We start from the raw sequence: 14,192 nt of genomic DNA, 5'->3' as shown, positions 1-14,192 counted from the left end.
CGGAAGAGGGATTGTTCCACGTAACCTACAAAGAGGCAGGCATAGCTTGGGCCCATGCGGGTACTACTGTGTTCATTTCATCATTAATGACATTAGACAGCTCTCCCGCTTCCTTATCAATTAGTCACCCACATTACCACACCCCAGCCCAAACTGCCTCTTTCATTAACGGAAATATTTGTCCTCTCTGACTGAAAAGTTAAGAAAGTTAACAATCATACAAGAAGATGTGACAGACTAGATGGCGCTGCATGAAATACAGTAAAGACAAGTGTGATGCAGAGTACACTTCTACTCAATCCACGAGCATTGCCAGTTTTGAGGAAATAAAATAGAAAGGATTGTTGGTAAGACCAGAACCGCAGGAGGCTGAGGGGCGAGGTATGACGGAACAGTGTGCATATGCATTAGAAGGGTCAAGAAGGCCCAAAAGGATTCTGTCAGCACAGAACATTGCTCTTTGCAACATTCAACATATACATCACTTATGGTGTGCCTTCTTTGCCCTATCAAAGCTTTGTACATGTTGCTCCCTTAAAGCCCCACACTACTCCCCAGGCAATCCACACTGCTCTCCAACAAACAGACACACACCTCCACCTAATTCCCAACCACAGACATACTCATCAACCCCACTTCACAACAGCTCACACACTTACTTGATCAGGAGCCACCCTTCCCCTCTCCCTTTTCCCTACTCAATTTCTCCTCTTCCAAATCCATAACCCCAATATAACCAACAGTTCCTCTCACCCCCCCCAGGCCTGTCTGACACCCTGGGGGGACACCTTCCACATTTTGCTTGTTAGACTTCATCCCCTGGGCTACTTGAGACTCATGTCTATCGGATGCTGGAAAGTCCTCCCCAGCCTGCTGAACACAGCTGGATCCGCACCAGAGACACCAGCTCCATTGTACTCACCACTACTCTCATACATTATTTTGAGGCGCAGTGGAAGTATAGTGCAGACCAGCCAATCCACCTTTTTCTGCAGGTCATTGTTCCTGGGTATACTAACCATGTCCAGCAGCACAAAGAATTACATGACAAATGGCATTTTGGGAAGATGATGTAGGGGATGCAGGACAGATTGAAAAGTTGTGGGATAATCCCATGAAATACAGGATGGTTGGCCACCTTGTAATGACCTGAAATAGGATAGAGAAGTCTAAGATTTTGGAGTAGATTTATAGCTCGGGTTGTGGGTGTTGAAGTTGGTTGGCTCGCCGAGCTGGTTTGTTGTTCCACAGACGTTTCGTTACCGTGCTTGGTAACATCCTCAGTGCAGCCTCTGATGAAGCGTTGGTGTGTTTTCCCGCCTGGCTTTTAAACTCTGGGGTCCGTTGCGATGGATTGCCTCACTTCCGGGTTTCCTCCGTAGTGGAATGTATATGGGGTCGAGTTCAATGTGTTTATTAAAAGCCTGCTTCGTGGCGTGCCATGCTTCCAGGAATTCTCGTGCTTGTCTCTGCCTAGCCTGTCCCAGGATCTTGGTGTTGTCCCAGCCAAAGTCGTGGTTCTCCTTGTCCACGCGGATTGAGATGAGTGAGTATTGGTCGTGTCTTTTTGTAGCCAGTTGGTGTTCATGTACTCTTGTTGTTAGTTTCCTTCCTGTTTGTCCGATGTAGTGTTTCTCGCAGTCTCTGCAGGGGATCTTGTAGATGACATTGGTCCTGTCCATGGCAGGGAGTGGGTCTTTAGTTCGGGTGGGCACTTGTCGTAGGGTTGATGTGGGTTTGTGTGCCACTCTGATGCCCAGCAGTCGTAGAAGTCTTGTGGTGAATTCTGACGTGTTCCTGATGTAGGGTAGTGTGATGAGTGTGTCAGGACGTGTAGAATCTTTCTGATGCTATTCCTGTAGGCATCTCCTGAGCCAGTTCTTTGGATATCCATTATCCTTGAACACTTGGAAGAGGTATTCCTCCTCCTCTTGGCGTAGTTCCATGTTGGTGCAGTGTGTTGTTGCCCTTTTAAATAGTGTTCGCACGCAGCTTCGTTTGTGTGTGCTGGGATGGTTACTATTGAAGTTCAATACCTGGTCTGTGTGTGTGGCTTTTCGGTGTACTTTCGTTTGCAGTTCCCCATTTGTCTTGCGCTCTGCCATGACGTCCAGGAATGGGAGTTGTTTGTTCTTCTCCTCTCTGGTGAATTTTATTCCGGTTTCACTGGGGTCATGTTCTTGTTCAAGTAGTGTTGTCATTGCTTCCCTTGCTAGTGGTATGACTATTGACGTGAATGAACTTAAGAACGAAACCCGAAGGAAACAACACACCCCGATTCTACGTCCTCCCTAAAGTGCACAAGCCGGAAGTCCCCCTCAGACCCATAGTCTCCCTACCAGGCACTCCATCGCACAGATTAGCCAGAGAACTACAAAGAAGACTCAAGCACTTAGGCAACAAATCACCCCACTCCATCCACTCAGCCCAAGAATTCCTCAACTCCATCAAAGACATAAAGATAGAGGATGAAGATACCATGATATCGTTTGATGTCACCGCCCTATTCACGTCAATAGATATACCACTAGCAAGGGAAACAATGACAACACTGCTTGAACAAGAACACGACACCAGTGAAACCATCTCTAAGGACAACATGCTTAAACTACTGACCGCTGGGCATCAGAGTGGCACACAAACCCACATCAACCCTACGACAAGTGCTCACCCGAACTAAAGACCCACTCCCCGCCATGGACAGGACCAATGTCATCTACAAGATCCCCTGCAGAGACTGCGAGAAACACTACATTGGACAAACAGGAAGGAAACTAACAACAAGAGTACATGAACACCAACTGGCTACAAAAAGACACGACCAATACTCACTCATCTCAATCCATATGGACAAGGAGACCCACGACTTCGACTGGGACAACATCAAGATCCTGGGACAGGCTAGGCAGAGACAAGCACGAGAATTCCTGGAAGCATGGCACTCCACGAAGCAGGCTATTAATAAACACATTGAACTCGACCCTATATACATTCCACTATGGAGGAAACCCGGAAGTGAGGCAATCCATCGCAACGGACCCCAGAGTTTTAAAAACCAGGCGGGAAAACACACTGACGCTTTATCAGAGGCTGCACTGAGGATGTTACCAAGCACGGTAACGAAACGTCTGCGGAACAACAAACCAGCTCGGCGAGCCGACCAACCTCAACAGGATAGAGAAGTGGGGTTGGGGGTGGGGTGCGGTGGTTGGTGGTGGTGGTGTCACAGAACTGTCACAACTTCACTGGGAAGATTGCGCTGATAATCATTTTCCAAAAGTCATCACAAATACATAGTGTATAAAATCTCAATGAGACCACCAGAAAAGACCAATTTGCCTGACTGATTGCTGTTCAGGATAATACAACCTGAGTGTATTTTTTCTAAGCAGAAAAAAACTATTGTAATGCACGTAACTTTAACAAGAGCTGTTCAAATAAAGAATTTCTAATTTATGCAAGTTAAACTATAACCCTTCAAACCCCTAAAACTCACGATTAAGACAAATGGTTTAACACATGTACAATGGCTTGAAAGAATATATAGAGTAAATAAAAGTCCAAAGATCAAAAGTCAGACCATAAGTTGAAAAAATATTTTTCTCACAGTGCTTTTGATTTTTGCAATGATAATATATTGTTCTCTATAGATTGATAGTGGTCATTTGATTCAATGGTTGATCAATTGAACTTGGGTCTTGTATAATTTTTTTTCTTTTAAGCTTTCCCAGGTTGTCTTTTGCCCACATGGAGAGAGAAATGCTTTCTGCCTGCAGACGCTGAATGTTTTCCACTCTGAGGCTCTTGGCACAGTTTTTTTAACAGCTCGATCAGAGGGCTGTTGCCAGGTAGAATTTTTTAACATGAAAGATTCTCAGTGACATTCAGTCTTAAATTGTGTCTTTTATTGCTTCCAAAAAAAAATTGTACTTTATAACTCAACAATACGCAACATTTGATTTCCAAGTGGAAAAAAAAATTCTTGATATTCTAGTTATAGCAGTTCAACTTCCATTTCAATTTATAGTTCTAAAAAATGAAAAACATGTGGTCTGTTATAATACAGAAATTATGAAAGGCACAATGCAGGTTAACAAGCAAAACAAGAAACTGAGGGAGATATCTGGAAGGATATAATTGCAAAACAGACATGGTATGTTTCATTATACAGAACCTTGCTTAGATCACACTTATAACATTGATATGGAGATACTAGTGAAGGTACAAAAAACTCAAATAATATCAAAACTGTGAGGTTATACCTAATAAGTTTGAATACACTTTCCCTGGAAAAGAAAAGACTAAGGGGTGACATATTGAAGTCTTCAAAATTATGGAAGGTTTTGATAGGGTAGATATAAAGAAAATATTTTCAGTGCAGATGAGACCAAAACTAGTGACAATAAATATTAGGTTGACATTAACAAATCCAATGAGAAATTCATAGGTACCATCTTCACCCAGAGAATGGTTAGAATTTAACAGTTGCTGCCACAAGGAGTGGTTGAAGCAAATAAACTAAATGCATATATAGGATTGATAGATAAGCACATGAAGGAGGGTTATGGGGTTATGTTAATTGAAGAAATAGTGGGAGAAACACTGGCCCACACCCATTGGGCTAATGTAGTGGCAGATTGTTGCATTGAAGATCTGTCTTCTTCCTTTGACACCCATATGTACAGAGACCCTGGAATAGCTCTGGGTAAATTACTTGTTCGTCTTGAGTTTTGCGTTTTGACAAAATATCCCGTCTATTTCAGCTGATCTGGAAGTATTTACATTTGGCACATCATGCGTCTTGGAGAGCACTCATATTTGTTTTTTATGTCCTCCCACTTGATTCCCAGTAGCTATCTACAGTAGTGCCAATGATGTTGTGCAAGGGCTTTAATATGGTTTCTATTAAATTTTTCAAGCTTCAGCATCGTAGAGTAGTACGAAGTGAACAACTGCCCAATAGACTTTGAGTTTATATTGGATCTAATATCACAATGTTTGAAAATGTAATTTAGTATGGCCGAACTGCCACATTAGATCTGGTGTCTTCATCAGTGTCAGTTTATTTTGGGGTAAATAGTTTCCAAAAACACTTCGCCATGGATCTCAGTTGAAAATTTTAGATTTTATATATCTGACATAAGTTGGTAGAGAATATTGGTCTTTCTGGTGTGCAAGTCAAGTCCCATGCTCTCATAGGCTTAGTTGAATATATCAACTAATTGTTGTCATTCTTCAGAGTTTTGTAATCTTCTAGTCCTTTGGCACCAGCCACATATCCAAGATAGATTTAAAGATTGGGTCCAGAACTTGTCTTAATAGCAAGGCCACAGCCCATGAATTAAAAATAACCTTCAATTCCTTCAGTAAGTAGGATGTACCTTTTCCAGGCTGGGCAACTTTTCTGCTTTGAGGATTGCAAATCTTTTAAGTAAATCCTCTTTACTTTTATCCTATGCAGAATGTGGAGTTTATTTTTAGTTTGTAGGAACTGTATTACTTAGAAAATATAGAAGTTTTGAGAGAAAAATTCAAATCATTCTGCAACTAGTCCTTACCAGGGTTCAACTTACACATGAACAAACAGTTCTAATCACATTTATGTGCTCTGTTCCTAAATCTCCTTATAGCCTTCTTTGTCATCCGTCTTTCATTTTAATCTTCAATGTTCACATTGGCCCTTCTTCAAATATTAATATTGGAAGTGAATTCTAGAATCCCACAACTCTCTGTATGAAGAAGATTTCCTTATTCTGTATTTGTGAATCTCTTAATTTAGTCTGATATCCACTGTTCTTTGTCCTTGATTCCTGTGAAGAGGTTTAATAAATTTGCAGATCAGTGTCTGAGATATGCTGTGATGTTATTTTGACCTCAGTAGTCATATGATAGAAACTAGATAGATTAGATTAGAATCCCTACAGTGTGGAAACGGGCCCTTTGGCCCAACAAGTCCACACCGACCCTCAGAGCATCCCACCCAGACCCATTCCCCTATAACCCATCTAATCTACAGATCACTGAACACTATGGGCAATTTAGCATGGCCAGTCCACCTAGTCTGCACATCTTTGGAATGTGGGAGGAAACTGGAGCATCCAGAGGAAACCCACGTGGACACAGGGAGAACGTGCAAACTCCACGCAGACAGTCGCACGAGGGTGGAATTGAACCCAGGTACCTGGCGCTGTGGGGCAGCAGTGCTAACCACAGAGCCACTGTGCTGCCCTGAAATTAATAACCAATGTGTTGCTAGGCACAGGTGAGAATCGAACCCATGATTTTTGGTTTTACAAGACCAATGCCTTCCCACTTGGCCACCGGGCCCTAAAAGGAGCGCATCACCCAACATGGGGCCTGAACCCACGACCCTGAGATTAAGAGTCTCACGCTCTACAGACTGAGCTAGCCAGGCTCAGAGTCTGTCAAAAAGTTGGAACAAGAACAGCTCTAGGCAGAGATGCCTGCTACTGAAGCATCATGTACATATTATCATAACTATTGTTTAAAGAAACACTTTGAGGTCTGGCCTTAAGTTATCTGAACAGACAAACCCACACTAAAATATGGTGGGGTACCAGTGGAGACATCAACCTGGAGTAGTTGATTGATTGATTGATTTATTGTCACGTGTACTGAAATACAGTGAAAAGCTTTGTTTACAAGTGATGCAGGCAGATCACAGCAAACAAAGGATCTACAGATCAAAAAGACTTAGAGCCATACAGGATACATTGCAGGTTACATTATTTGAGGCTTGAGTCCATTCAACAGTCTGATAAAGGACGGTAAGAAGCAGTTCCTGAACCTGCTCACATGTGCGTTCAGGCTTTTGTATCTTCTGCTTGATGGAAGAGGTTGTAGGAGATCATTACCAGGGTGCGATGGGTCTTTGATGATGTTGGTCACCTTTCCGCAGCAGCGAGCCATGTAAATAGTCCATGGATGGAAGGTTGGCTTCCGTGATGGTCTGTACTGTGCACACCACCTTCTATAATTTCTTACAGTCCTGGACAGAGCAGTTGCTATAACAGGCTGTTATGCACCTGGGCAGTCTGCTTTCAGTGGTACATCTGCAGATGTTGGTGAGGGACCTTATGGACATGCCAAATTTCCTCAGCCGCATGAGGAAGAAGAGGCATTGTTGTGCCTTCTTTACTGTCGCATTTACGTGGGTAGTCCAGGACACATTGTGGGTTACTGTGACTCTGAGGAACTTGATGCTCTTCAGTCCCTCAACCTCAGTTCCATTGATGTTGATGGGGCGTGTTCTCCTCCTTTCTTTCTGAAGTCAGTGATCAGTTCTTTAGTTTTACTGACGTTAAGAGACAGATTGTTTTCATTGTGCCATGTCACCAAGCCCTCTATCTCCCTTCAGTATTTTGGTGGTGTTTTCTTCAGAAGAATTTGAAGTACCAAAAGGAAAATCTTCTGAATTCTTTAAGTTGAAGATCTACCAGAGGTGAGGAAAGTAAGATTTACACCGAATAGTATGTCTGTGCTAGCTGAGCAGTTTCTGCCATCAAAGGGCTGATACAGCCACAAAGATGGGAATTGTGGAAGATGCACTCTCAAAAATATAGACCAGCCTCAGATCTCTGTTTGAAGCAGCAAAAACTTGAGGTCAGTGTTTTCTTACAGACAGTGACCCCCACTGGAAGATGTCCTTATCAGAAGAGACATTGATGATTCCTCAGTAGATTTTCAGTCTGAATTAGCAGCACTTAATATCTATTTTAGCCCAAAACTATCCTTATTATTGAATGTGCCCAGTTTAGCCACTGGTCCCAAAATCCTGGAAAATTGTTTGATTTCTTTATGAATGATTTATATAAAGATAGGCCAGTTCATGTGGTTATGATACACCAGGGTTATCAATGACGAACTTTCTGCTTTCTTGAGTCTGAAAAAGACATAGTGTTGATTAGGCAAGCCAAGCGAAAAGCGCGAAACTCGAATGTGACTCAGGGAAACTCAAAGGCTGTGTCCAAGTCCATCATCTTGGTTAAATACAAATATGCCTGTTCAGCCTTACAAGAAACCTGACAAACCCAGGGAAAAGGTGGGTAATATATTTTGACGCATTTTGTAGTGTTGGATGGCAATGCAGGTAACAAGATTGCCCAGCAGGGACACAGAGTATTTCCACTGTGGCAGAATTGGTCATTTTCAACAATTTTGTAATTCAAGAGCACCTCTCAAAAAACAAATCAAACCCTAAAAGATGGAGAATCCAACAAATTGATCGAGAAGGAGAAGTGAACGTGGAAATCACACACTTTTTGGTCCAGTAGAAATCATTGGCCCGACAGCAGTAGTTGATAATCTGGATCAGCAATTTCAGTCAAGCACCTGAAGAGTCAAGAATATTGACACTAAATGTTGTCTGAACTAGGGAGGCGATGATTATAGTTCTTGATAACACATTAGAATGGCTTGGGATCATATGCCTCAACCATTAGGGTCCAGGGACATAGGTGCAGAACCCTTCCTGTTAAAGGCCATTTTGTAGCAATGCTTAACTATAGTGATAAAGTTATTAATGACCTTATTTATGTCTTACAGAATCAGAAAATGTCCCTTTTGAGTTTGCAGGCTGTTATGCAACTAGTCTTCACACTGATACAAAACACTCCATGACTATATTTGTGAGGAATTGTCTCAGTTCCCCCAAGGAACATGAACTTCCAATAAGTTTAGATGACAATTTGCCAAGATTTACCCAACTTTTCCAAATAACTGAAGTTTGATACCAAGAAAGTCAGATGATCCCTGTTAGCTTCAGAATACACCTCATCAAAGCTCTGTGCAGCCTGCTGGTAAACCTCATGCAACATCAGCCTTCACTTCATGATTTTCACTCTACTTTAAATATCGCAAACAAAAATCAGAAGTCCACATAGGAAAAAAAAGGAGGAACATTGCACCTCATCCAACCATGCTTTAACAAGGAATGTTGGATAACAGACCAGAAAATCTCTGAGCTCCTTGAATCTGTAATTCAATTATTTCTTTAGTAACTTCTGAACAGTAGACACAGCCGGGGGTGAACTGGACAACTGCCCAGGCCCAACCAGTCTTTCAAGGTTATAAGGTGTGGGATTGGTAAAGGTTGGGAAGAAGCTCACATGAAACATATGCACCAGAATGGATCTTTTGGGTCAAATGTTCAGTTTCAACATGACAGATTATTTGTAATATTAATTAATTACTTAGTATGCCTTTCCAGGTATTTCTAAGTCCTCATACAAGGCAATATCCCATTGAATCTACATTTGAAGGCTTGGTATCCTTCTTGTAGCTTGGAGCCAAACACTATACACAGAAATCAAACCAAAGTCTCATTAAGGTTTTATATAGGCTTATCATTACTTTGACTTCTATATTCCATATCCCTTGAGATAAAACCTAGGATTCTACTATTTTTTTGTTATTAACAAGCTTTTCAGTCTGAGTTGTTGCCTTTCATGTACTGAGAACTTTCAAGTCCCTCTGCTCCTCTACTGCACTGAGATTTTCATTTCTCATAGAATGACTGGTGTTATTTCCTTTATTAAAATGTATCATCTCACATTTATAGACATTGAATTCTTGTTACTGTTCCCTCTAAGCTGTCGATTTTCTTTATCTTCATCTCAACTGTTATGAGAAGGTCATGTATCCCATCCCCTGCATGGATCAACTTCTAAGCCTTGAGTTTAAGTTTTACTGTAAGCTTGAGCACAAAATCTTGTTTGACTTTACAATATTGCTAATAGTTGCCGACACAGCAGTAATAATTACTGTTCGAAAAGTAATCAATAACTTCCCAAGTAATTTCTGTGTTGCTACATGGATCTTCAGCGTGTGTTTTACTGGGCTTTTATATTTTCCACGTGGAGTAGGATGTGAATGCACATCAACCTGGAAGGGGAATTGGAGAATTAGGCTGCAAATATTGACCCTGTGGTGTTACTGGAAGGGCAGATGTCAACCCCATTGTGTTACAGCAATTTAATTCCAGAGAAATTAAACCTTTATGTCGAATCTTTATGTTCAACTAGACTGAATCTCCCCAGTTTCTGTCTTGTGAACTATGGACTCTTCTTCCATTAATACTCACAAAACTGAGATCTTAGACATTCTCAGCTTCTAATAATCTGCAGATTTCTAACCAAACACTCCTGGTGTGAAAGTTGTACAAACTAAACTTTTTGATTGATGTAATTTGTTCCTTTGAATGCTTTGGAAAACTCCTTATTACTTGTTTCTGACCCCAGTCAGGTTTTCTTGAGACTGTTTTAAAAATCTTTAATTTCGTGGTTTTCTAACCTACTGTCAATCCTTGATTATTCTAAGCAGAAAGCAAACTATTGGCCTTCAATGTTTGCTTTCTGACATAAATCACCCCAGATAAACTAATTTTTCATTAGCACTTCAGCAAGTCCCTGCTCTCTGACATGTACTGGATTAGGTCATTGTTCTGGAAGAACTGTCTGACACAGATTTTTTTAAAGCCTTCACAAAAGTAACCAATACCCAAATGCCACTATTTTAAAATCTGAAGTCTAAAAATCACACGAACATAAATATATATTACACCCCTCTCTTCAAAGTAGCTAGTTCTTGAGCACAGTACTTGAGAAGGTGGTGGTGAGCTGCCTTCTTGAACTGCTGCAGTTGGATTTGTCACTGAAGATGGGGATGTTTATGGAGTCTCCTCCCATTAGTAGTTCAGTCATCTACCACCATTCACAACTTGATGTTACATAGCTGCAGCTTTTTTGACCTCATTCATTGGAGATGGTATAATTTCGCTCTGTTGTAAGTGTGGTCATTCTGTGGTCATTATTTCACAAGAATCAACTAATCTGGGTCAGATACATCCTAAATTTCTAAGGGAAACTGGAATGGAGATGGCATAAGCTCTGATGACAACAATTGAGCTTCCTTGAATATTGAACACAAGAAGTAGGAACTGGAGTAGACCTTTGAACCTGCTCCACATTCAACAAGATCTTGGGATGACAGGACTTACATGAAGAGAGCGCGGATCAGTTAGGACTAACAAGTTTAGAAGAATGAGGGGGTATTTCATAGAAACCTATAACATTTTAACAGGAACAGAATGGGTAAATGTAGGAAGGATGTTCCTGATGTCTGGGGAGTCCAAGACAACAAGGCTATGTCGTAGGCCATTTAGACTGAGAAGAGGAGAAATTTCTTCACCCAGAGAATGGTGAGCCTGTGGAATTCTCTGCCAGAAAGCAGTTAAGGTCAAAACATTGAATATTTTCAAGAATTTATATATAGTTCTTTAGGGTTTAAGGGATCAAAGGGTTTGGGGAAAATGAGGCAACAGGCTCCTGAGTTGGATGATCAGCCATAATAATATTGAATGGCAGAGTAGGCTAAAAGGGCTAAATGGCCTACTTTTGCTCCAATGTTCTAAGTTTCTTATCTGCTACTTCATTTGCACAGATCCCATATTCCTTTCTCCATTTAGTACCAAAACATCTATCAGTCTACCTCAAATATAGGCATCATAAAAGGATGCTGTAAGGTTTTTAATAGCTTTCTTTCAAAGACTTCAGTGCATACGTCTTTGGGCTCTTTCATCACATACTTTGGTTTTGTTTACATTGCCTCTTCTCATTCATTTTAGCAAAAGTAGCCATATCCATCTTCCCTGTGTTAAATTTCATTAGCTATGAATATGCCTATTTCACTAATCTGTCACGTCATTTTAAAATTTGTTAAAATGCCCCTTACTGTTTACCACATTTCTGGGCTTTGTGTCGTAAACATACCTTGAAGTTATGCCCTTTACATCTAAGTGCAGATCATTAATAGTTATCAAAAAGAGCAGTGGTTCCAACACTAACCCCCTCGGAAAACCATTGCACATGCTCTTTTATTTTTAGAAGCAACTCTTCACCACTTCTCTGCTTTCTGCCTCAGCTAATTTCATATTCACACAGCGCTTTAATTCCAAAGGCTTTAATATTGCTAACAAATCTATTTTGTGGTTCAATAAGTCCTCATGTAAAGTTGCAGTGTTCCTGAAAATTGCTATTTTAAATGAAGCAACTTTAAATGATGATTGGTTCTCACAGGAATCAATGTTAAAGTCAGAGTTAGGGTCCTTTTGACATTTCTTGCTCAGAAAAAAAAACAATGTACAAGTTGAAATACATATCATACATGTACATCACTGTGCATTCGTAGTTCGCAATAATGTACAAAATAAAAATCACTATATGTGAAAAAAAATTGTATAATTAAACTCAGTCACATAATACCCACTAGTCTTTCTTATAGCTCCTTGGGTTCAAGAATGACTTGTTTCCACTCTGGCTCAATGGGTTCTGAGATAGAAGATAACACTAATGCACAATCTCTAGACTCTGCCATATGGAAGATTTGCTTAGAGGTCTTTTCACCCTCTACCCTGTTGACTTAGCTTCTGCATGTTCCTGACAAAGTCTCTTTATGATCGGTGCCTTCCCAATGAACTTTTTTCCATTTTATCAGGTACCATGAGTTGATTAAAATGTTTGCCATCCTTAGTGATGCTTTGAGGACATCCCTAAAATATTTCAGTGAAATTGGCTTTGAGTGAGTTAGCTCCTCGACACTGGAAATACTGGTTTGGGGGAAGACCTTGCTGCCGCACTGTCACACTTAGGACACAATTTACGCTACACATTGTTCAGACACAACAACATGACTTCATCTCATGAAAAAGCAAAATTGGAATTGTTGGTTGGTTCACCGAGCTGACTGATTTTCGTGCAGACTTTTCATCCCCTTTCTAGGTGACATCTTCAGTGCTGTCTAGCCTCCGTTGAAGCATTGTTGTTCTGTTCCGTTCTGAATTTATATGGTCCGGTCTGTTATGGTGGGTAGTTCTGTTTCTGGTTTTGCTCCATAATGGTATGTAGATGGGGTCTTATTTCAACATGTTTGTTTATGGTACTAGTGGTTAAAAATCAGGCTTCCAGGAATTCTCATGCTTGTCTATGTCTTGCTTGTCCTACTGCTGTTACGTTGTCCCAGTCAAACTGATGTCCTTCTTTTTCGGAGTGAATAGAAATGAGGGAGAGTTGGTCGTGCCGTTTTGCTGAAGTTGGTGTTCATGTATCCTGGTGGCGAGTTTCCTGCCCGTTTATCCTATGTATTGCTTCTCGCAGTTGCTGCATGATATTTTGTCCTGCTCATTGTGGGTATGGGGTCTTTCATCTTTGAGAGTAGCTGGCAAAGTGTGGCTGTTGGTTTGTGTGCTATCATTATTCCAAGAGTCATAGGAATCTTGTATTCAGTTCCAATATGTTTCTAATATAGGGTAGGGTGGCCAGTGTGTTAGGGCGTTCAGTGTCTTCTTGGTGTTGTTTATTTGCCAGGCTTCGGTGGATGAAGCTGGTAGGATACCCATTGTTTGTAAAGACCTTGTATAGATGTTCCTCTTCATTTTTGCGTAGTTCCGGGGTGTTGCAGTGTGTTATTGCTCGTTTAAACAGAGTCTTGACACAGCTCTGTTTGTGGACGCTGGTGAAGTTACTGTTGTAATTCAGGATTTGGTCTGTGTGTCTAGATTTTCTGAATTCACTGGTAAGGAATTCACCGTTGTTCGTTCGTTCCATCATTACATCTAGACACAGGAGTTGATTGTTGTTCTCCTCTTCCCTCGTGAACTTGATCCCGGTGAGTAAGCTGTAAATACGGTGGTGTGTTTCTTCTGACTTTACTCGTTTAATGATCACAAAAGTATCGTCCACGTACCTGACCCATAGTTTAAGCTGGATCTGGGGAAGGGCTGTGCTTTCAAGTCTTTGCATAACTGCTTACACTGTAAGACCCGAGATGGGTACTAGACCTAGGCCTTAGTCTTCAACGGCTAGGTATATGAACAAATTAATGGGACATCCATGGGTTCACCCCTCTTGGGTCTTATAGAACTGTGAAAATGTGAGGAGGATGATACGTCAGTTTGTGAATGACACAATGATTGGCTGGGTGGTTGACAGTGAGGAAGAAAGTCTTAGATTACAGGAGAAAATGGATGGATTGGTCCGATGGCATATCAGTGATGGAATTTAACTGTGATGAGTGTGAGGTGATGCACTTCAGAAGTAGTAACAAGATGAGGGAGTACTCAATAATTGGCAGGACACTAGGAAGCTCAGAGGAATAGAGAGTTCTTGGGTTGTTTA

General features: G+C 41.1%; 1 protein-coding gene and 1 non-coding gene across 2 annotated transcripts in view; both read right to left on the bottom strand.

The window, feature by feature from the left end:
- Window positions 1–13,770, bottom strand: part of LOC109928790 (heat shock 70 kDa protein 4L) — a 75,450-nt gene extending 61,680 nt beyond the window's left edge. Inside the window, exon 1 of the mRNA XM_048609535.1 lies at window positions 13,762–13,770. Coding sequence (XP_048465492.1) covers window positions 13,762–13,770 — 9 coding nt within the window. The remainder of the gene's footprint in view (window positions 1–13,761) is intronic.
- trnak-cuu lies at window positions 6,343–6,415 on the bottom strand. Its single transcript has one exon. It is a non-coding gene; the product is annotated as a tRNA-Lys (tRNA).
- Window positions 13,771–14,192: the final 422 nt, after the last annotated feature.

Source organism: Rhincodon typus, chromosome 1 (genome assembly GCF_021869965.1).
Source record: "Rhincodon typus isolate 14 chromosome 1, sRhiTyp1.1, whole genome shotgun sequence".
In the NCBI taxonomy this organism is placed as follows: domain Eukaryota; kingdom Metazoa; phylum Chordata; class Chondrichthyes; order Orectolobiformes; family Rhincodontidae; genus Rhincodon; species Rhincodon typus.
The sequence above is the reverse complement of the archived record's forward strand: the minus strand, read 5'-3'. Positions and strand labels throughout refer to the sequence as shown.